Raw genomic sequence first — 22,688 nt, 5'->3', positions numbered from 1 at the left:
TTATTCTGAAGCCTCAGAGACACAAAGGACTTCCAACTCATCAACTCCAACACCTGAACTTTGCTTGCTGCAAGTCTAGACCTGCCAAGAGGTGCTAATCCAATCCTGGGCTCTTTGAAGTGGGTATAAAGTGTAGTTCCAGTCCCAAATCCAGGCATCTACACCATGGCGCCCTGCAGAACCAACACATCTTCATCGACGCTGATGCATTGCTGCCTCTGTCAGGATCACAAACACTGCATCACCATCGATGCTGGCACTTTTCTGCTGCTGCGAGGACTGGGAAAACCACATTTCTGAGTGCACGAGGAATCACCTTCATTACCAATGCCTCTCTGACTTTGCACTGCTCGGAGACGATGCATCATCTATATCTTTGGGTTCAATGCCAGAGCATAGCCTCCTTTGCTCCTTGCATCTTGCTCTGGATGCTGATGCATCTCCGAACTAAGGTTCTGCTACAGTGGACCAAGGCTGGTCCCCATATCCAACCCGTGCCCCATCGTAGTCGACTTGACTTTTCAAATTTGACCCGACCTAGTGCGATCAGACAGCCCTTGGTGGCATTATCTGCTTCTAAGCACTACAAATGGTCTTTAAAAAATAATTTCTTTAGTTTGACTGAATGGATTTTGTTGTTTTGGTCTGGTTTTGTTTATTAAATTAGGATCTACTTTTCTACTCCGGTGTGGTGTCTTTTTGTGTGGTGTTTTCATTGTTTTACTGTTTGAAGTGTTGCACAAATACTTAACACAATGGGGGTCTTTCCTACCCTGGCGGTCCGAGACCGCCAGGGTAGGGGACGGAGGAAGCACCGCCAACAGGCTGGCGGTGCTTCTGGGGTTATTCTGACCGCGGCGGTAAAGCCGCGGTCAGAAAAGGGAAGCCGGCGGTTTCCCACCGGTTTCCCGCTGCCCGCTGCCCGCTGCAAGCAGCGCCGCCATGGGGATTCCGACCCCCTTCCCACCAGCCTGGTTCTGGCGGTTTTCACCGCCAGAACCAGGCTGGCGGGAACGGGTGTCGTGGGGCCCCTGGGGGCCCCTGCAGTGCCCATGACACTGGCATGGGCACTGCAGGGGCCCCCTAACAGGGCCCCACATTGATTTTCAGTGTCTGCTTGGCAGACACTGAAAATCGCGATGGGTGCAACTGCACCCGTCGCACACCAGCAACTCCGCCGGCTCCATTCGGAGCCGGCTTCCTCGTTGCTGGTGCTTTCCCGCTGGGCAGGCGGGCGGTCGCCCGCCAGCCCAGCGGGAAAGTCAGAATGACCGCCGCGGTCTTTTGACCGCGGTACGGTCTTCTGGCGGTTCCCTCTTAGGAATGAGGGCCAATGTCTCTTACGTTAAGCATGACTGCTCTGTGCCAAGCTACCAGGGGGTGAGTATAGGTTAATTTAGGGTGTGAATCTAACAAACCCTGACTAGGATTGTGGTTCCTGCTTGGACAGAGTGCATACCTCTGCCAACTAGAAAGCCAATTTCTAACACACAGGAGTCAGTTTTTTTCACATAATTACAACTACAACACACAATTATCCCGCTTATTACGGAGAAATAGACTTACCTGAGTTCAGCCTGGTAGAAGGGAAACAATTTATGGGTGATATGGGCAAACAAAAAAATCCACTCTTTACACAAATGCTTAGTGATACATTCTCCAGATATATGAGAGATACATGGGAAAAACAAGTGGGGGTTTGGATGATTTGTAGTAGCAGGAACACAGGTGGCACCATGTAAAATTGCAGTGGCAACAAAGTTACAAATAATACAGCTTCATTATCCCCACTGCGTATACTTTACTCAACATAGACTTTGGCTATGTGGAACAACCCCTAACACTGTGGAGGGGTAAAGGTAGATCGTATCCATAGTATATGGAGTTGCACACAAATTAATTAAGCAGTTCTGGAGCAAAATTCAGTGTGAATTAGAGACCGCGATTGAATGGAAGGTTGATAATGACCCTAAATTTCCACTACTGCATAAAACAAGTGACAATAATGCCAATAGATGCAAAATGTTACTGATTCATTTAGAATTAGTGGTGGACGAGAAAGAGATAGCCAGACACTGGTGAAATGGGGTACACTGGAGGTTGGGAAATGGACAAAAAGGATTGATGTATGGCCCTTGAGGTCCTGGTTTTATGTAATTGGTCTGTCAGCACCAACAAGGCAAATTATGGGGATCATGGATGGAATAGACAGGCTTTTAGGCAGGCCCCAAGTTCATTGTAGCTGAATCTGCAACAAATGAAATGCTGTCCTATGATTAACTAATGTTATATAGTACCATTTTGTGGCTTTGGTTTCTCTCGTGGACTATGCTTAATGTAAAGATGTGCTTTTGCCTGATATGCGCTGGTGTATCAAGCAAAAAAACTGTAATAAAATTGTTTTACAAAACAAATAACAAAGGAAATTATGTAGAATACAAAAGAAAGGGAATATACAAGGAATATTTTTCTCTTTGTGGAAGCCCTATTTGCCAAAAATGTAGAAATGAAATGGCCAGGTACAGTTTTCAAGCTACCCAGATGTTGTGGTTAATATAAACCCTTTTAAATACCCTTGCATTGCATAGTTTTTAGAGAATGTTACAAATGGATCCGAATGATCGAATTTGTAACAGTGAGCCCCATCAATGGGGTGCACTAAAGTCAGGTGGCATTTAATTAGAAAGATATATTTTCCTCTTGCATGCATTAGAGACAAACGCTTCTGTTGAAGCACATCCTTTTAACACTGCATTTTGAAGGGATTACTTTGTATTAATAAAATCAGTGTATAACATGGCATCCAGCAAAATACAGCACCAAGCTCTAGAGCTCAAAATCCAATGGCGCTATGGGTTATATTACACTGCCTCCTGCCAATGTGAAAATGGAGTTTGTGACGACCTGTTGCACCCCAAGAACACATGGGTATTATAGAAAAGGGCAGCATATGCCTAATCAGTTTCTTCTTTAATAGGTTGTACACAAGTGCACCTTTTGTGTGGAAGCATGATGGGTAGGCATTCCCTAATTTGAAGAGGCAAAGAGACCATTATGAGGTGCACTGATTGTGTGCCATATAAAGGAGAGGCAGAATCAGTGCACCCAGAGGTTGCCCTTTGGATAGATAAAAACGTTCCCATGAATCCCACTGATATTTCTCAGTAGGCAGGGAGAGTCACTCACTGCATCTGACTGCAGGGGGATCTCTGTTCCCTTTGAAAAACTCAGGCTGGGTTGCCACCTGCACAGTGAAAGGCCGACATCTGGCATGAAACAACTGGTACAGCTTTCACAAAGGCATTTTTCCCAGTGCAGACACAAGTTCATATTTATACTTTTTGATGCAAAACTGCACTAATGCAGATTTGCATCAAAAAGTTTTGCACCAACTTGCACCATTCCGGAGCGCCAGCCGGGCACCATATTTATGGAAAGGCAGAAGCCGGTGCAAAGGGTGGGCTAGCGTAAAAAAAATATGTTAGCCAGGTGGGGGTGGCGGTATGGGAGAAGGGGGTTTTGCACCAAAAAATTCCGTTAGGCTAGTTAGAGGCAAAAAAATGCCTCTAACCAGCCTAGCGTCATTTTCTGACACAAAACCATCCATACCATATGACTCCTGTCTTAGAAACGACAGGAGTCATGCTCACCACCCCAGTGGCCAGCACAGGGGACCAGTGCCACCTGGGCATGGCCATTGAACCCTGTGCCATGCAGGGGGCCCCAATGGCACTTTAATTTGGAAAAACAAATACTTACCTATACTTACTCTACTTACCTGGGATGGGGACCCCATCCTCTGGTGTCCCTCTGGTGTGGGTGGGGGTGTTCCTGGGGCTTGAGTAGGGCACCTGTAGACCCCTTCCATGGTGTTAAACAATGGAAATGAGTCCACAGGTCCCCTTACGCCTGGTCTGATCCAGGTGTTACATAATGGAGCAAAGCAAGCTTTGCACCATTATTTAGGCCCTCCTCCCACCAGTGCTTAATTTTAGCACAGGGGACAAATATGGGGCTATGGGGTTAGCACCATTTTGTTTTGATGGCAACGCCTACCTTGCATCTCATTGACACAAGGTCAGTTCACGCATCTAAAAAATGGTGCAAACTCCAATATTTTGACGTTAGGCGTGTCTAACGTCAAAATATAAATATGGAGTTACGTTTGCGCCAAATTTGCATGGAAAAAATCACAAATTCAGCGCAAATGGAGGGTAAATATGCCCCTTACTGTAACAGAGCATACTGTCTTTGTCTGCGCCCATGGTTAAACGTATGACATGTGAAAAAAGAACAATGCACCTTACTTTTAAAATAGGCCTGAAGGAGGAAGAGAAAGAGGGAGGAAAAAGAGAAACAGGGGGGAACAGGAGGTGGAAACAGGAGGAGGAAAGTGGACGTGGGAGGAGGGAGGAGGAGAAGGAGGAGGAACTCTAAACAGAACTTGCATTCTATGTGCATTTCCGGCATGTGTATGCCTTGGCTTTGTGTAAGTAAACTCTTTCATAATGTGCTGCAAAGGGAAAGTAAGATTTATAAAATACTAAGATACACTATTTATGTGTCACACAACCGCATTATCTTGCGTTCTCTCTAATAACAACTAGGAGTAATAGTAGCATGCTACTATCAGGTACACTCGTGCTTGTTTAATCGATCTCAAGCCAAAGCAGGCATTGTAAAACGAAGGGCCACCTTAGTGGAGTAGGAGTCTTTGGCCTAATAATAACACAAGGTGAATGCAGCTATAACCACCTCTAGACCAGTCCCACTGGTATTGAAATCTGCGAAATACTAAGGCCCATATTTATACTTTTTGACGCTAAACTGCGCTAACGCAGTTTAGCGTCAAAAAGTTTTGCGCCGGCTAACGCCATTCTGAAGCGCCATGCGGGCGCCGTATTTATTGAATGGCGTTAGCCGGCGCAAGCAGACCGGCGCTGCCTGGTGTGCGCGAGAAAAACCACGTACACCAGGCAGCGCCGGCGTAGGGGGAAAATGGCGCATGGGCGTCTTAAAATGGGGCAAGTCAGGTTACGTCGAAAAAATCGTCGTAACCCGACTTGCGCCATTTATTTTCGACGCCCATCCCCCATCAACATGACTCCTATCATTGTAAAGATAGGAGTCATGCCCCCTTGCCCAATGGCCATGCCCAGGGGACTTCTGTCCCCTGGGCATGGTCATTGGGCATAGTGGCATGTAGGGGGGCACAAATCAGGCCCCCCTATGCCAAAAAAAATCATTAAAAAAAAATAAAAAAATACTTACCTGAATGTCCCTGGGGTGGGTCCCTCCAGCCTTGGGTGTCCTCCTGGGGTGGGCAAGGGTGGCAGGGGGGGTCCCTGGGGGCAGGGGAGGGCACTCTGGGCTCATTTTGAGCCCACTTGTCCCTTAACGCCATGCCTGACCCAGGCGTTAAAAAGCGGCGCAAATGCGCCGTTTTTAGCAACGCCCACTCCCGGGCGTCTCTTTTGCCCGGGAGTATAAATACCACGTAAAGGCCTGGGAGTCATTTTTTAGACGGGAACGCCTCCCTTGCATATCATTAACGCAAGGAAGGGGTTCACGCTAAAAAATGACGCACATTCCGGGAACTTTGGCGCTATTCGCCTCTAACGCCATAGTATAAATATGGCGTTAGTTGGCGTTAGTTTAGCGTCGAATTTGCGTCGAAAAAAACGACGCAAATTCGGCGCAAACGGAGTATAAATACGGCCCTAAGTACAAAAAGTACTGAAGCGCATCGACTTGCTGTCCTACCTTCCAGGTATTGGAACCTGAGACCACCTGTTTACATACACATTCCACCAACATCTCGGCAGCAAGCACTCAACCTACTGAGACACCAAACGAGCAAAGTGAGCATTCTTTATCCCATTATTATATGATTTCAGTGGAAAGAAAAAGCAGGCGTGAAAGTCTGCAGTTGCAGAAGCTTTACTTATCTCCTAATGGCCTCTAGGTGGGAGCACTGATCGACATAAGCTCTGTTGAAAGCGTATATGGCCCCATTGACATTTCAGGGCTTTGGATAAATGCGACGCTCCAGACAGTGGCACAATCACTGAAGCATCCCTCAACTGCACGAGACGAAAACTGAAGCTGTTCGAAGAGCTTGAAGCCCTGCTGTGCCCGTAAGCGTTAAGATAACTCTGTTCCTAGCAAAGAAAACCCGTCCCTTGCGAGTTTCCTGCAGCGCAGTAGGGATAGTCTAACCGCTAGAATGCACTGCCAGACCAGCCCAGAGCAGTGCGCCATTCCAAACCCATGCGCTTTCTTTCTTTCACACTAGCTAAAAGCCGTTCATTAAACGCGAGGATTGTTCCAGAAAGATGGTTAATCAAAATGAGCTTAGACGGCCTATTTCTCACTACGCGGCTTCCGGTTTAGAAAAAAAAGAACAATTTATGTTACAGTAAGTACGAAGGAGCTGACAGGGAGCCTAACAAACATTCAGTAGAGACGAAGTGCTACATCCAGGAAGGTCTGGACCAGACTGCAACTGCGCCAGAATTTATTACATTTGAGAATGGTATTACGGGCAATTAGATGTACGGGCTAAAACGTAACTTATTTCTGGCGGATAGTATGTTAAAATACAAAACCTAGTCGTTCGACGAGCCATCAAAAATCAAATGATAACAGGTCTTTTATGTCTGCTTTCCTTCGAGAGCTATGATATTGCCCAGCAAGTTGAGCGCCTGCTGATGCCATCTGTGCACAACTGTCAAGCACAGATTTCAAACCCAGCTAAATCCACCTAATATGCTGTATTTTAATTCTGTTAAAATGAGTGTTATTTGGTTGCACAACAATACCACCTCTTATTTGTATCATAATGAAGCTACAAGATTTTTTCTTGATGACTCACGGAGAAAAGTAGTACATCCGGACCAGATAGCCAATTCAGCCACCGGCATTTCCCTGATAGTCTGCAGACTGGAAGAGGTGCTTTCAGAGTAGGAAGGGCTGCCTCGAGCCAACCATGCACCTGGGGCCTACTCTAGTTACAGAATCCTGCACTTTCCCATAGGCATATTTTCGTTTCCTGTCGGGCACTGAGTAACTTCTGCATTACTCCTACGAATAGTCACTAATTATTCCTTTTGGCAACCCACAATCATTGCCAGTAGTATGCCAGGAAATTGTACCAGATGCATGTTTCCAAACCTACTACCGGTAATGTCACGTGCCACATTCCCTATATTCCCATTTCCCAAATACATAATTGCGCAGAGTGTACAATTATGAACTGGGAAAATGCAATGGAAAATGAGTGCACATTTTGTAGTTTCCCTTTTATCTCATTGGGGTCATTATTCCTTGGAAAAACATTGAGATTCTGGGCTTTAGTGACCTAAAACTAATTTGGTAAGTAGTAGGAAGGGATACCTTTAATCACCATATTAAAAGTGACAGTTGTCCCGCCCCGGAAATGACGTCATATCCGGTGGCTGGGACTTCCGGTGTCCCAGAAAGCCCTCCCCGGAAGTGACGTGTATGGGGGTGTCACGTGGTTTGTGAACACGTGTTGTTGGCTGGTAGAGCCACCCTTTTTTTTTTTTTTGAAATGCTGCATATAAGGAGCTGGTTAGAACCGGCTGTCAAACCGCAAACCAGGGCTGAATCAGTTTGCCAAGGCGCTATGAAGAGATACAATCCGATCGCCAGAAAAACCGATGTTACAGGTTTTCAAGAGGAACTTTGCCATCGGCTTGAAAAGCTTGACCTCAAGGATGTGTCGCCCTTGATATCCCCTATTAAGGGGGCCGGCAGTGACAGCGATGTCTCGAAAGATGGATTAAGCGGGGCATCTAACGTCGTAGACATTGAAGTTGAAGAATGTGTACCACCCCCGAATTCGCCCGTCTATGAAGACATGGGCTTCCAGGAGGACCCCGAGGCAGAGGCCTTTATTTTACAACCATCAGGTGTGAGTTCAGGCGCTGTTTCTGTCCCAATGGACCTCTGCGACTCCCAAGATTTCAGAGGAGCCGCTGAGTGTGAAGCGAATGCTGAGGTTAGTAAAGACATTTTTTATTTAATTTTTTTATGCCTGTATACTCTAATGTCATACTTTTAACTAATAATGTGTCTTGTGCTTTCTGTTTGAACCCTAGAACATAACAGAAGAAAGAGAGCCTCTAGAAGGGTCAGCTCCAAAGGTTAACACCGTAAATTTTTTCTGCTTATGCTGTTCCAGACAGTCTGAAAGTATTACAAGCCAGAACAAAGAGCCTCGTAAGAAATGTGTTTGCACCTACACTAGCCACGATCTTGAAAAGGAAGCTCCGGGCGTCCCCTGTGACACCATATGGCCGGTTAAAGGCTTTGCAGCTGCCGTTGTGAACGCGTGTGTTAAAAGGGATTATTATGACCTTTGCTACGGGCATAAAATTAATGACCCTCAACAGGAGGCTCACGAATGTCTATACGATGCATACACTGCAAGAACAATTCGTCACGTTTGTAACCGGATAGACACTTATCGGGTATATAAGCTGTTAAGGGTTGTGTATGGGCTGTCTGCTGTGAAGAAAAGTGTCCACTGTGACATGATGAAGGTCTTGGCTGCGGCTGTCCTTGAGATCCGATACGCTGCAGAGCCATGCTCAAAACTCGACCGCATGCACGGGTTGTGTCCCCCCTTTGACAAACGTATGGTAGAACGGGTTATAGAAAGACGAATGTGTGACATTTATTATAAAAACAGAAGAATGTTGTCTTTAGCCCCTCGAAAACTGTTTTAAATAAATAAAGAAATAAATAAAAAAAATAAATTAAAAAAAAAAAAAAAAAAAAAGTAGACCATAAATATGTTACTTAACGCTCCATACTTACTCACTTTTAGGAGGGGATTCCGGGTATCGAGGTGCAAGATGTCTATGAGTTACAACCGGGCTACATCTGTATCGGGAGATTGATTTTTGTGCTGGTTAAAGAAAGAATAGCTGAAATACAGCCTGTGACTCTGCGATGTCTGAACATTTCGGAACCTTCTGCCTTGTTGCAATGTAACTGCCATGAGTGTATCGCCAAGTGGTGTATCAATGGCCGGCTAAACGCATCTGTTAAATGCTGGGCCTTGGACAAAGACCACAAGCGCAAGTTAAGACTTTCACCTGAGACGGGGGTGCATGAGGCTTTGGAGAACATGACTGTAGATTATCTCACAAATAAAGGTTCTGCATTGTCCTATCTAGAACTGTATGAACTGTTGAATTATATCAGTATCCTGAGCGTTCAGAGTTATAGACGTGGGGAACGGGAAGTCATGTCTAGAGCTATTGAGAGTATAGCTATAAAAATATCAATGTTTGTGTCGCTTAGGGTTTGTAAAGGAACATGCTCTGAGTAACATGTGTAGTGGATGTTGTACTATGTATACGTTTGTAAAAAAAAAGCCACATTGGATCCGGGTTTTGACATTTATAAGCTATGTAGCACAAAATGTCAAATACACGCTGGTTGTATACCCCAGCCGCACATGTATGTTTTTTATGTTTAATAAAATGACCTTACACAAAACAGGTGTCTTTCATTTCGGGGTGTTGATGTGAGACAGCATGACGGATGCTGATTTAAGGAAGCTTTATTACGATAAACAGGGGGTTGGAAGTTTCGGAGGCTCCGAAGCTCTATTTAGAAGGGCTCGAGCTGAAAATGAATCTGTAAAACGTGCCAGTGTGAAGACTTGGTTAGCTGGGGAAGAGGCTTATTCGCTGCACAAACCTGCCAGGAGGCGCTTTAAGAGGCGGGCCACCGTTGTTAACGCACAGCTCGATTATCAGTGGCAGGCCGACATAATCAGTCTTCAAGATCTAGCAAAACATAACGATGGCGCCATGTATATATTAACCGTCATAGACGTCTTGTCCAAATACGCATATGCAGAGGCGTTAAACGATAAAAGTGGTACCAGCGTTACAGCTGCTTTTAAAGACATCTTCGCTAGTGGGCGTGTGCCCCAGAAACTACAAACAGACGCCGGAAAGGAATTTTTAAACAAACATTTCCAAAAATTATTAGACCTGCACGCTGTTCAACATTTTGTAACGCACACAGAGGTAAAGGCTGCTGTTGTAGAGCGTTTTAACCGTACTTTAAAGTCAAAGATGTGGCGATATTTCACCGCCAACAACACCTACAGATACGTGGATGTTCTAAAGGCTTTTATAGATGTTTATAACGCCACCTACCACAGGACAATCAAAATGGCCCCTGTTAAGGTAACAAGGGATAATTCGTTAACGGTGTGGAGAACGGTGTACGGTGGGCGTCTCACACAGAAGGTCAAGAAACCGGATTTAAAAGAAGGGGCTCATGTCAGGGTTTCAAAGTTGAAGGGGGTCTTCACCAAAGGCTACCAACAAACATTCAGCGATGAGATATTCATAGTGGAAAGTGTGCAGCTTAAAGAAGGGGTATATATTTACAGGTTAAAGGACTACGCTGGGGAAGAGGTATCGGGTGTCTTTTACACAGAAGAGTTACAAGAGGTGCCCTACGACCCGAACAGGGTGTACAGGGTTGAAAAGGTTCTGAAAAGAAAAGGGAGCGGAGCCCGGCGACAGGCGTTGGTCAAATGGCGCGGGTGGCCCGAGAAATTTAACAGTTGGGTTCTGGCCAGCTCGTTGCACGGTGTGTGAGGTATAGCTGTAAACGCTATGATGGAGAACTCCCCTTTTTATATCACGCTGCCATCCAACGCTTCGAAGGACATGTTCCCAGACAATCAGATTTCGAGTTATACAGTGAAACTTGCAAAGCCAGTGGATTTGAAAGGCCCGTGGGAGGTGGCACTAACGGAAATACAGTACCCTAGAACTTGGAATACCTTTACAAAGGCCGATGTTAAATTTCATATAAAGCGACCTCAGGATGCACTGACCTATAACTTGTCTTTCCCGCACGGCTATTACCCTACCGTCGCAACGGTGGTCGATGCCATCAACAAGTCTATAGCCAGCACTGAAGCGTATGCGAATATATATCTGGTATTGGATCACGTTAGAAGAAAGGTGGTTCTTAAAGCCCCAGAGTTCAGTACAGTGTTTAAATGTAGTGGTAAATTACAAAGGGTTTTAGGGACCGTACAGCATCACCAAAGGCAGATGGATCCAGACCCTACATGCCCCGATATTAACGGCGGTTTTTATACACTCTACGTTTATAGCGACATTGTAGAGCCGCAGAGGGTCGGGGATAGTTATTCCCCTTTGTTGAGGTGGGTCCCGGTGCAGGGTGAAAATAACGCAATGGTTAATATACAACATCACAAACTCGACTATGTTGCAATTTCTAAAAACCATTTTGACACTATAACCATCATGGTGTACAACGATCAGTCGGAGCCGGTCGCCTTTAAATACGGGAAAGTTATTGTTAAGCTTCATTTAAGGCCACGGCGCGAAGGTGACTATTAGACAGCTGCAATGGTCACCATGAAAACCTACGAGAATCCCTCGATGTACAGGGACTATTATAGAGTTCAGGCCGGGTATGGCGGTCCCCAACCCTACTTTCAAGGGGCTCCGGTTATGTATGGGGCGGGATTGGGGGGTTTCTTCCGGAGCATGTTTAGACGTGCCATGCCCTTTTTGAGAAGAGGGTTCGAAATTGCAAAACCTCATGTTAAAGCGGCAGCTACAAACATAGCCCAGGACGTTGTGGGCAGTGTAACGTCTGCGGTAGCAGAGCGCATGAATAGACAGCCCCAAGAAGGAGCGGGGTTGCTGTATAAAGCGCATGGTTTTGTTAAAAGGAAGCGAAGGGCATCGCTGCGTAGGGGGCCGCCAAGGCCCTATAAGAAGCGCCGGACTACTTCAAAAGGCCCTCACAAAAGAAGAGTCATAAGACGGAAGAGATCAACCAAGAAGAAGAGAACTCGTTCTAGTGCGAATATTTTTTAAAACATCGATCATGGCCTTCGTACACTGTGCATCGGGTGAATGCGCCAAATCTGAGTTAGATCTGTTTTCTCTCAAACCCACACAGACAAGCATTGAAAACAGTTTTTTCATGGAAGTGTCGCCGATGGCCGCTCTGACACCCCTTGCACCGATAGAGTTTTATGTGTCGGGATCCACGGATATGTACCTTGATCTCAACAATACTCTCCTGCACCTCGTCTGTAAAATAACCAAAGCGAACGGTGACAACATCGAGGATGATGCTAGAGTGGCCCCTATAGCCTATCCCATCGCAACAATGTTTAATCAAGTGGACATTAACCTAGGCGATCGCCTCGTCACACAGAGTGATAACATGTATGCCTACAGGGCCTACATAGAGAGTATTCTAAATTATAGTCGTGATGCGCTGGACACACATCTTTCAGCGGGGCTCTTCTACCGAGATACCGAAGCGCATTTGGAGAACACAGCTTTGGACGGAGACAACGAGGGTTTTAAAAAAAGAGCCAGCTTCGTCGCCGGCAGTAGGCAGTTTGACCTCCTGGGGCGCGTACATTCAGACCTTTTCTTCCAAGACAAACTGTTAGTCAACGGTATTGATCTTAAGATCAAACTCAATCGTAACAAGGACTCTTTCTGTCTCATCAGCGGTGATGCAGAGCAGTATAAACTGGTTATATTGTCAGCGAGCCTGTTTGTAAAGAGAGTGAAAGTGTCCCCAAGTGTCAGACTAGCCCATGCTGAAGCTTTACAATTATCGAACGCCAAGTATGCCATTGAAAGAGTTGCTCTGAAGATATTCAGCATCCCCGCCGGAACCCGATTAACGCAGCAGCAGAATCTATTTCTGGGGCAGTTACCGAAACTCATCATCATAGGGTTTGTGGACAATACCGCTTTTAGTGGCGCCTACAACTCAAACCCTTTCAACTTCAAACACTATGATATCAACTATGCCGCTCTGGTTCACGAGGGTGCTGTGATCCCCGCAAAACCTTTCACGCCGAATTTTGGAACATCAAATTTTGTCCGGGAATATCTAGGACTGGTCTCGATAACGGGGAAACAGCTGCGGGACTCAGGAGTAGTTGTTTCAAGGGAAGGGTATGCTGCAGGCTACACGCTGTTTGCGTTCGACCTGACGCCGGACATGGAAGATGGCGACCATTACAACCTGATCAAAAACGGAAATCTAAAAGCGGAAATACGTTTTACACAGGCACTGGCGGCCAATGTGAACATGGTTGTGTTCTCTGTATTCGACAGTGTTATTCAGATCAACCACGCCCGTCAGCTTATGTTTGACTACCATTGAAAAAGTTTTTTTTTAAAAATATATAAAATGGACACTACTGAGATACGTGACTTCTTAAGTAGACATAAATATGCTAAGAAATACTTTCTAGGGGTATACCCTAGCGATGGACTACCTGAAAAGATAGGTCCGGAAAGGCCCCGTACCCTCGTCTTTAACACCGATCCCCATTACAAGGGTGGGGCACATTGGGCGGCACTGTTTCTGGATGTGGACAAGGTTATAGTGTTTGATAGTTTAGCTGAATTCCCTAAGCATAGTATTTATACAAAGCCGATATTCAAATATGTAAAAAAAGCATCACCCACTGTTGTGTATAATAAACTGCGGGTACAGGATCCTATGGCCATCACATGTGGGGAACATTGTATATACTTTATTAGTAAAATGTCTGAAGGTATAACGTTTAGAAATTTTTTAAATCTATACTCAGATGATTTAGTAAACAACGATGATGTTGTTATGAAATATGTGAATGAAAACTACAGGACAATGTCACACGTTGTTAAAACAGACTCGGGTCTCTGTCAAAAGTGTAAGGTCTTGTAAAGCTGTTATTTGTACTTGTGAGTGTCTAAAATAAAAAACATCTTAAACAAGCTTTCATCCTAGGCATTTTTTTTTTAATCCGTACTGTGTACATTTTCAAACCATTCATAAATAAAAAGATGGCATACTCCGGCTGAAAATTTAAAAGTGTTTATTACAAGCATGTTTCAACACGAACATTTACATGGTTAAACATATAAAATGAAGCACATTTTTTCGAACCGTAAAAACTTTTAACAAAAAAAACTGTACATGTGTGCAAAATTAGATCGGTAGCCATGTGTTCATTTTGAATAGTCTCTTTTTAGGCCCCATAGGAAGATCAGCACGGTCCCGAGCGGGTGTTAGTTGTGGAAAGAAAGGCGATGTCGATATAGCGGGGCTCCTTGTAAAAATAGCGGGGGCCGGGTCTTTTAAACTTTCAAGCTTACGGCGATTCTCGGCATTTCCGATGATCGTGGAGGGAATGTTGAGTTCCGCAGCTGCATTTAGGAACTGTTCCCAGCCTCTAGGAGCTTCTCGTGTTGTTAGGGTTTTACCGTGTGTGAGACCCCGGACCAGATCATACATATGGGAACCAGCAACCGGCTGCCCTTTGTAAACGAATTCACCCCGGGCGTTCCAAGTGGTCAAATCTTTAGTAGTACTCATTTTACTGAGTAACATTTGCGCAGCCCCTCTATATTTCTGACTGATATTTTTTAAAAGGTCTAAGACAAAGGCATCAGTTGTGGGTGTGGGACCTATGTCATGAGCCTGCGTAGAGGGTCCAGGCGGCTGTTCAGCATCTGGGGTGTACAGCGTCAGTTTGGTTTTTTCAGAGGTGAGTTGCTTGTAGTATTGTAGAAAGTTTTGAAGGGCTCCTGAGTAAAGCCCTGCCTTGTCGTGGGGTTTTAAATCAGTCCGGTTCAAAATGGCTTTGATTTCCACATCGAGACGATGTGTTTCGTTTTTGCGTATGTCCCAGACGTCCGTGTTAGAAGGGGACAGATGTTCCACCTGTTGCCGGGGCACGAGGTACATTTTGTGGGCGTGCTCCATCAGGATCGCGACAGTAGCCCTGTGATTAGGGGTATAGCTATACCTAACAACGACCCTATAAAGCCTCCTGACTGTTTGAACAGTTTTCTTTTGGAAAGGAGTGAAGCCCTCTTATTGCTGAGCTTCTTAATAATGTGGCGTTTCTTCTTCAGAACCCGGAACTGGCGCGTTGATATAGGGACATTACCTTTTAGGGTGTTTAGGGCTATTTCTGAAATGGCGGCCACTAAATCATCCGTGGCAGCGCAGAGGATGGCTTTTCTTCTCGCGGGGCTGGCCGTGATCAACATTTTTAGAAGTCCTAAATTACGTCGTAACCGAGCCGACATTGTGGGGACCTTATATTACAAGGTTTAGAGTGTAAATGTTATAAGCAGCTTTTTACTTGTTCTTTTTATAGTTTTTGTACACTGTTTTAGGCGTGTAGGCGACTGGGAAGTCCGGGGGTATTATGCCGGATCGTAGTCTGTAGTCTTCAAAAGTGTTGGGTTTCAAATCCACCAGTAAGTAGCCGTGGGGTTTTGCTGTAGCATCGTTAAAGGCATCCATGAAAAACTGGGTGTTGCAGGGGTACATTTGTTTAGCTATAATTGAGATTTGAAGTTTGTCTCTAGGGTTTTTAAATAAGACCAGGTATGAGGCGTTGAGAGTTATGGACCGGCTGCTCTTGCCCTTGTAAAACAGGTTCTGCACTATATAGCATATGCTCAGATTGCGGTGGTGTGAATATTGCGTAAAAGCCCGCTCAAGCTCGGGGTGGTCCCCTCCTTCACGCATGAGGTCATCCACCACGACCATGTTTACAAGGTGTTTTGGTAGCAAGTCATCGTCGTTGAGATTATCGGGGATACCCTCTATAAATCGAATGTGGGGAAATTTTAGGGTGAGCTCAGTGTAAAGATCCTGCCAGCATGAATAAAGCCACACGATGTTGTTAGGGGTCTGAGATAAAACACCGGGAGCGTTTTCTAACAGTTTCTTTATAAAAAAACTTTTACCGCTATTGGAGGGCCCCGCTAAAACGCAGGAGAATGGGTGCTGCAGTCTGGTGTCCATATCTGGGCGATGTTCAAACCTCTAATGGCTTTTAGTAACCGTAAGGCAGTGTTTTGTAGTCCGTTGTGAGGACCCGTTTGTCAAACACTACTCTTAAGGTTTTAAACATAGGCTGTGTTGTAATTTCCCATTTTTTCTTGGACCTGACTATGCTCGGATGGTTTACAACAATGGCTTTGCTATTTTTGTGATCGCTCGATGCAGAGTATTCGTGCACCAGGCCCTTCAGACTGTCAAAGTTTATTTTAATCGTATTGTTGACGTTTAAAGTGATACCTTTGACTTTCATGCAAACCTTGTTGCTTGAGGTCTTATAACTGTACGTCTTAGGGCCTGATGAGGTAAATTCCTGTATATACTCCCCCTTTTCGAGCTCGCTGGTCAAATCCCCTAGATAATCACCCAGCGGAGGATCTTCATCACCCTCTTTACTCACAAAGATAACAGAGTCTGTGTCATGGTACAAACACCGTTCCTGAAGCTGGTCCAACAACCTGTAAAGCTCTAACCTGGCGTGAGCGGTTGTGAAGCATGCTATAAAGATGTTTATATTGTTACACGTTGTGGGGTACTCTTTGGCGTATTTCCAGCATAGAACGGCCGTCTCGTCGTCAATAAATTCACAACTGGATACGTCATAAACAGGTGTGAATATGTACTTAAAAAGCTCATCCGGATCTGTGACGATGGATGTGTTTGACAAATTGGTCCGCTGTGCGAACTTTCCCCACAAGGAGTTGAGACAGAGCTTAGCTAACTGCCGGCGGGCGGGGTTAACCTTAATGAACGCAGGTCTCAGTTTAATACCCTCGCGAGCTTTGTAATCAGCGATATACTTTTTCTTTGAGGGCTCATCGACACACCATTCTGGATACCCCGAGGCCTCCTGCTTGTCTCTAAGAAACAAGTTTATGTACTCAGAAAAGAGCTGTGTTGTTGTATTTGGAAAGTGCCAGACTTCCAGGATTTTACCAAGCCGATACCCTTTCTCTAGGGCCGTCTGCACCTCAATGGTACACCACGTCCCTTCCAGCAGCCTCTGCTCATCACTATGCCGACATTCGCTAAGCTGTTTACTTTCAGCGCAGGTACGGCATAGGGGGAACATTAGCTTACCGTCGACTCTATAAGGGAGCACCGGAAAGTAAAGTTTCCGCGGAGGGTGAATCTGACACTTAATGATTCCAAAGTACTCTTTGAGAGGTTTAAAGTTCCTGTATACAATTGTAGGGTGGCCCACAGGGTACAACTTCACCTTGTTCACAAATGGATACAGACTAGTGAAGTCGTAGTAATGTATTTTCTCACCAGGGCCAGCTACACGGTACAATTGAATGGCGTTTGTACGGCCGCCGAATAAGGCGTCACGGGGCTCCAGCGGTGAAGGTAGCTGCTGGCTCTTAATAAAAGTGCTCAGTGCGCCATCTTTCGATAGCTCAGTTACCCAATCATGTTCCCAGAGAGTTCTCAGAACAAACCCACAACTCTCAATATACTGCGCCTTTGCCAGAGTCCGGCGGTACAGATGTTCAAACGTGGTGCCCTGCAGTCTATTAAATTCATGGGGTTTGTAACACTGAGGGCAACCATGGTAAAAACACCCGTTGAACTCAAAGGCCGTTGGAACACCGTTAATTAATGCATACCCGTCTAGATAGTAGCGGCCTAGACGGTATTCGCCGCCCTGCAAAGCGTGCTGAATGAAGATGCTCTCATTCGCAGAGACGTACATGAGCCACTGAATAGAAGGTGTGGAGTAACGTTTCTGCTTGCCGTTATAGAGGTCAGGTGGTATTAAGGCGATAGTTTCAGACCTTAAAAACATGTGTTTATAAATAGACATGCACATTGAAGCCAGAGTAATGTTTTGAAATGGGTCCAGGTATACAGTTATTTTTTTTTCACGCTCGCACGGATCTGTTTCAATAAACACGACCCGCTTCGTCATAGCCACCACAACATCTCTGAATAGGTTGCATGCTTTTCGCAATATCATAACGTCCGCCTGACAGTATGCTCTCAATTCAGTTTGGAAATGAAACCGTTTTTCACGGTTTTCATCGTACCACTGTAGAAAACTCTCTTTTTCAGAGGGCATCATATAATCGCAACCATAACTGTCGGGCGGAGGCATAGGCCCGAAGTAATTCTGATTAGCCCATGTGTTAAAAAAGTGTGGGAAATAACCTTTACAGCCTTCAAACCCAAAGGCTTTTGGCAGTTTGCTCAACTTCATGGGCAGAAAATTCAAGGTGTCTATGAACCTAATGTCAAAAGGCACAACCTTAAGCAGCATTAGTTTGGAACCTTGGGTTATGAGACTAACGGGAAGCTTTTCATGTATCAGGTCCCTGATAATGAAAAAAGAATCATATGCTTTGGAGTTGTGAGCCAGAAATGTATAATCCTGGTATCGGGGTTGCATAAATGTGAGGAGGAAATCATTCACGCAAGTCCGACCTTCAAACTCCCAGCTCCCATCACCGGTTAGATGGTGGGCGTAAATATAGTTTGGTTGGTGCACCCCCGTCTCTTGCGTACACTCTATGTCAAATACGATATAGTCTTCTGTTTTTTTCTGGTAGTGACTTCTGAGCATGTAACACTCATGGGTTGTTCCGGCTATAAAAGGAGCTGTACACCTAGGGCACTGCATACCTTCACATTTGTGATCGACAGGTTTATAACGGCCGCAAGTCCCACAGTCGGCTTTAAGAACACATTGGGCGAGGCCTATGTGCGTGTTTAAGCAGTCTTGCGACCGACAAAACAGCTTGCACGTTGGACAGTTCACTTTCAGAGCATTGTCATTGACACAACCGTCCCTCTGACACATTTTACAGTGTAATTCACACTGGTGTTTGGTCCGGTTGTTGTATATGTGATCGCAATGCTCACACACATACTTGGCGCCTAGAAAACCCTTCAGGTTCAAGACACCGTAAAAGTGGTTTTCATGGTGTAGCACATACACGGTCTTGTTTTTCACACCTTCATTGGTAGTGAAGTACTTCCAAGAACCTGCATGGTATAGAACTTTAACCGTCACGGCGAAGTGATTCTCAAAAAGTCCCAGATCCCCAAAACCGACCATTTTGTCAGTCGGTATCTGAAGCGCCTCATGTGCTGCTACAGCCATAGCCATAATGACGGCGTCTGGGGTAGAGCGGTCCATCAATAAGCCTGCAATGCTTGCGGCCAGACACATGTTGGTAGCTCCGGTATTAAAATCGAGCAACCACCGTGATTTCTTGTCAATGATTTTACTGTACATAACGCTCTTTAAGGCTCTGGAAGCACCCCCCTCGCGCCCCCTAACAACGAGGGAGATGATTCTAAAGGACCCGGACGCCAGTAATTCAGCCTTGCTCTGTAAAAGTTTAGATAGGTTTTCTAAAAACGTTACAGCGTCAAACACATCCCGAGATGACCGTCTGGTGAACAGGGGACTATTGAGACCCTGTCCCTGAAAACGCATCTGAAAGAAATCATTAGGACCCACATCGTGTAACAATCGTTCGATCAGCGTTTGCACAGCCTGATGTATAGCTATGATGCCATGATCTGAGGAGTGTAGGCGATCTAGGTTAACGAACCTAAACTCCTCATAGTGTTCTGTAGCGTTAAACCGCTCTACAACACGACTATACCGTCTCACACTTTCCATAAAAACTGGTTCTGAAGCCTCAGTTTGAGAATTACTGGTTGTTGGAGAGCTCCCAGGGGTGTGGTTAGATGTAGGTGTGTTTTTAGACCTTCTGGTAACGCAGAGTCTGGCTTTCTTTAACTTTTTTATTACCAGCTTGCGTTTTCTAGAGCTACCAAGCCACTCTGGCTTCTTATGGGCCCATCTGGTTTTTGGTAAACGACCCCCGCCGATCTGAACAATGTCTGGCTTGTTTACAAGTGGTGACACTGACACTACACCGACTTCGGACGGGGCTCCTCCAGACTGCTTAAGGCTGAGACGGCTCGGACCGCCACCCCCAGACGGCCTGTAAAGACCCGCAGCACCTCCTAACTCTATATTTTGAGGTCTTATGGGTGCAGGGCTTGGGGGTTGACATGACCTCTGACTATTGAGCGCTCGTAAAACTCTTAGAGCTCTACTAAGCAGGTGCTGGGGCTTCTTTTCATATTTAGACCTATGGCCCCCTGTACTGGTAAATGTAGTTCTAACATTCCCCGGGTATGTACGCTCACCTAGTCATGACGGGATGTTACCCATGGCCACAATTGTTGAAGCGCAAGTTTGGGCCATTGTGTTTCTACACCGAGCCATCAGCTGTTTTAAAACCTTTATGCTAGCTCTGGATGCCCCTCTATTACCGTCGTTCTTACATAGTTTTAAAGTTTTTAGACGGAGTTGGCATTTTAACTGTCTGAACGAATGATGGATTTCTTTAACGTAGTTGTCTAGAACTCTAGCCCGGCTTGAAAGGTTTGTTTCAAGGCCAGTACTTGTGACACTAGAGGGGTGATTGCCAACTCCCTGAGCATCCCCAGTTATAGGACAGCGGCCGTTGTTATCACCCCCAATCACGGCTGAGGGATCAGAGCGGGACGTAAAAACAGGATTCCAGTGTGAACATCCTGGAGTTTGAGAGCCCTGATCATCGCTCGAGGGTGTTCCAAAACTCTGATTTTGCGTTCCGCTACACCCTATACTGCTGTCGGGGTATATTGATGATGATGGTGAAGACCATTGCGCACGGGCACTTGGCGCAGGACTGGTGGGGTCGTATGCCCCCGGGGGTGTATCGGGGGACATCAGACATGGGGATGCCGGGGCTTCAGAACTTTGGGTAGTACCAGCTAGAGCCTTAAGAAGCTCTATACAGTGGGAGTAGGGATCCTCTGCAGGGTGATCATTTTCCATGGAGGGGTCACATAACACAGCGCGGATAGTTGTACACCCTGGAGAGGTTAGGTCGAGGCCAGACACGCCGGTATTAGAACTCTGGGCCCTAGGGGGAGCCGGTTGTACCTTAACAACATTTTTAAAAGACAGGTCTAGAGGCCCAGATTGTTGCTCAGGGTTCTGGAACTTCTTCCTACGATTCTTTAAGGACAGCCGATTTATTTTAGGGTTGCTGCACTGTTTTGGGGACCCTCCAGAGGCTTCACAAGGTGCAATCAGTTGGGCGCTTGGTGTTGTAAGAACGATAATGTCCGGATGGTCACACCCCAAACCCGGGATAGTTGTTGCAGAAGTGCCCGCTGTACTAGGTATTCCCTTTATGATGGATGATGTGGTGTCGTTATGAGTTGTACCTGGTCCAGGAGCGACGGATGTGGAGATGTTGCAGGGCGGGTCTCGGTGCTCTGGTTGGCTCACGAGTACCGATGACTTTGTGGGGTTTTGAACAGTCCCAGTGTAGACCTTTAAAGATGACATCCGCGGCTTAGGCTGAGGGCAGGCGTCTCCGGAGCTCTGGTGTGATGATTCTAGGACGTAAAGATAGCAAAATATAGATTAGGGCTAGTTAGAGCGGCTATACCTATGGGTCGGAAAGACGTTTAGACACACGCTGCACTGTATACACCAAACTCTACATTTTCTTAAACTCACCATGGTTTTTCCGGCTTGAGGGTCCCTTCTTAATGGGCGGGCCGTCCTTAGAACCAGGGGACTTCCTTTTGCGGGGCTGTTTTTTAAGCTTTCCATCCATATCCCGGCTCGCTTCATCCATAGGAGCCCCTCGGGATAAAAAACATAAAAAAATAATGTTACACATACAATATAATACATAGACTATACGAACTCACTGAGATGACCAAATATAGGTCTGATTGTTAGACCCTGTTAGGTTTTCAATGGGGGTACAAAAAGACCCCTAATATATACCTGCAGAAACGTTATCCTGTGACAAGGTGCTTGACCCCTCTTGAACATGGAGGATTTGTTGGAGAGAGGCAATCGCGCACCTGAGTTCTGCATCATAACCTATGCAAACACATGGGTGCCCATTAGAAGTAAAATAAAAAAATAACATTCCTGACAACGTCGTTCAGAACGACCAAGGTCCTGTAACTCACCTTGCTGCACGGTCTCCATTTGCACAGGGGGTTCCCCAGACTCTTGACAGTCCTGTGTACAAGAGAGACAGATTTACCTTTAAACATACCACAATTCATCTTCTACGTCCGAACCCTTCATAAAAGCACAACAAGGGTAGGACAAAAAGAAAAAAAAAAAAATGTAAAAATAAATTTAAAAAAAAATAAAAAAAAATAATAATAAATAAAAAAAAAAAATTATAAATAAAAAAAATACTTTTTTTTTAAAAAAAAAATGTATCTATCAAGATTCAAATTGTTGAATCCCTATGTTCTGTAAGTATAAATACATATTGACAACTGTAAAACTTTTCTCAAAAACTATACACGGTTTAATAAACAAATTCCACATGGTGGCGCTCTTGCATAATACTACCTCTAGGACTGTCTCTATAAGACATAGACTGGAAAGTGGATCCTAGGATCCAGGCCTGGTTTTCACCCTAGCTGAACAAGGCTGTGAACCATGTGTGGGGGCGGAGCTCAGTCTAAACTCCTAGCTGAGCCAATTCCAACACCACACAGTCTTTGTTTTAAAAGAAAAAGAAAATGGCCGGATGTGGATGCAACATGTGTGAGGTCCTGGGTTTTTTCAAGGCAACAAAATCAGATCCAAAGCCATCCTGAACTACGGTGAGTGGTGTGGGGTACTTGAGGGGTCTGAAAAGCTTTTAGCAGGGATAGTTATTTTTTAATCATTATTATTTTAATTTATTTCAATTTTTTTTTTTATTTATATGCTTTTAAAA

The 22,688-nt window shown here is 45.4% G+C and overlaps 1 protein-coding gene across 1 annotated transcript; it reads right to left on the bottom strand.

The window, feature by feature from the left end:
- Positions 1 to 192: 192 nt before the first annotated feature.
- On the bottom strand, positions 193 to 22,364 carry LOC138262418 (uncharacterized). Its single transcript, XM_069212318.1, has 5 exons — positions 21,919 to 22,364; positions 21,728 to 21,826; positions 21,452 to 21,580; positions 20,692 to 21,327; positions 193 to 296 (listed from the first exon to the last, which is right to left on the bottom strand). Exons 1-5 carry the CDS (start codon positions 21,935 to 21,937, stop codon positions 193 to 195), a joined length of 987 nt encoding a protein of 328 aa, XP_069068419.1. The 5' UTR covers positions 21,938 to 22,364.
- Between the last annotated feature and the right edge of the window lie 324 nt (positions 22,365 to 22,688).

The sequence above is a fragment of the Pleurodeles waltl genome, chromosome 10 (assembly GCF_031143425.1).
Source record: "Pleurodeles waltl isolate 20211129_DDA chromosome 10, aPleWal1.hap1.20221129, whole genome shotgun sequence".
NCBI lineage: Eukaryota > Metazoa > Chordata > Amphibia > Caudata > Salamandridae > Pleurodeles > Pleurodeles waltl.
Note: the sequence above shows the minus strand (reverse complement) of the source record. Positions and strands in the feature narration are given on the sequence as shown.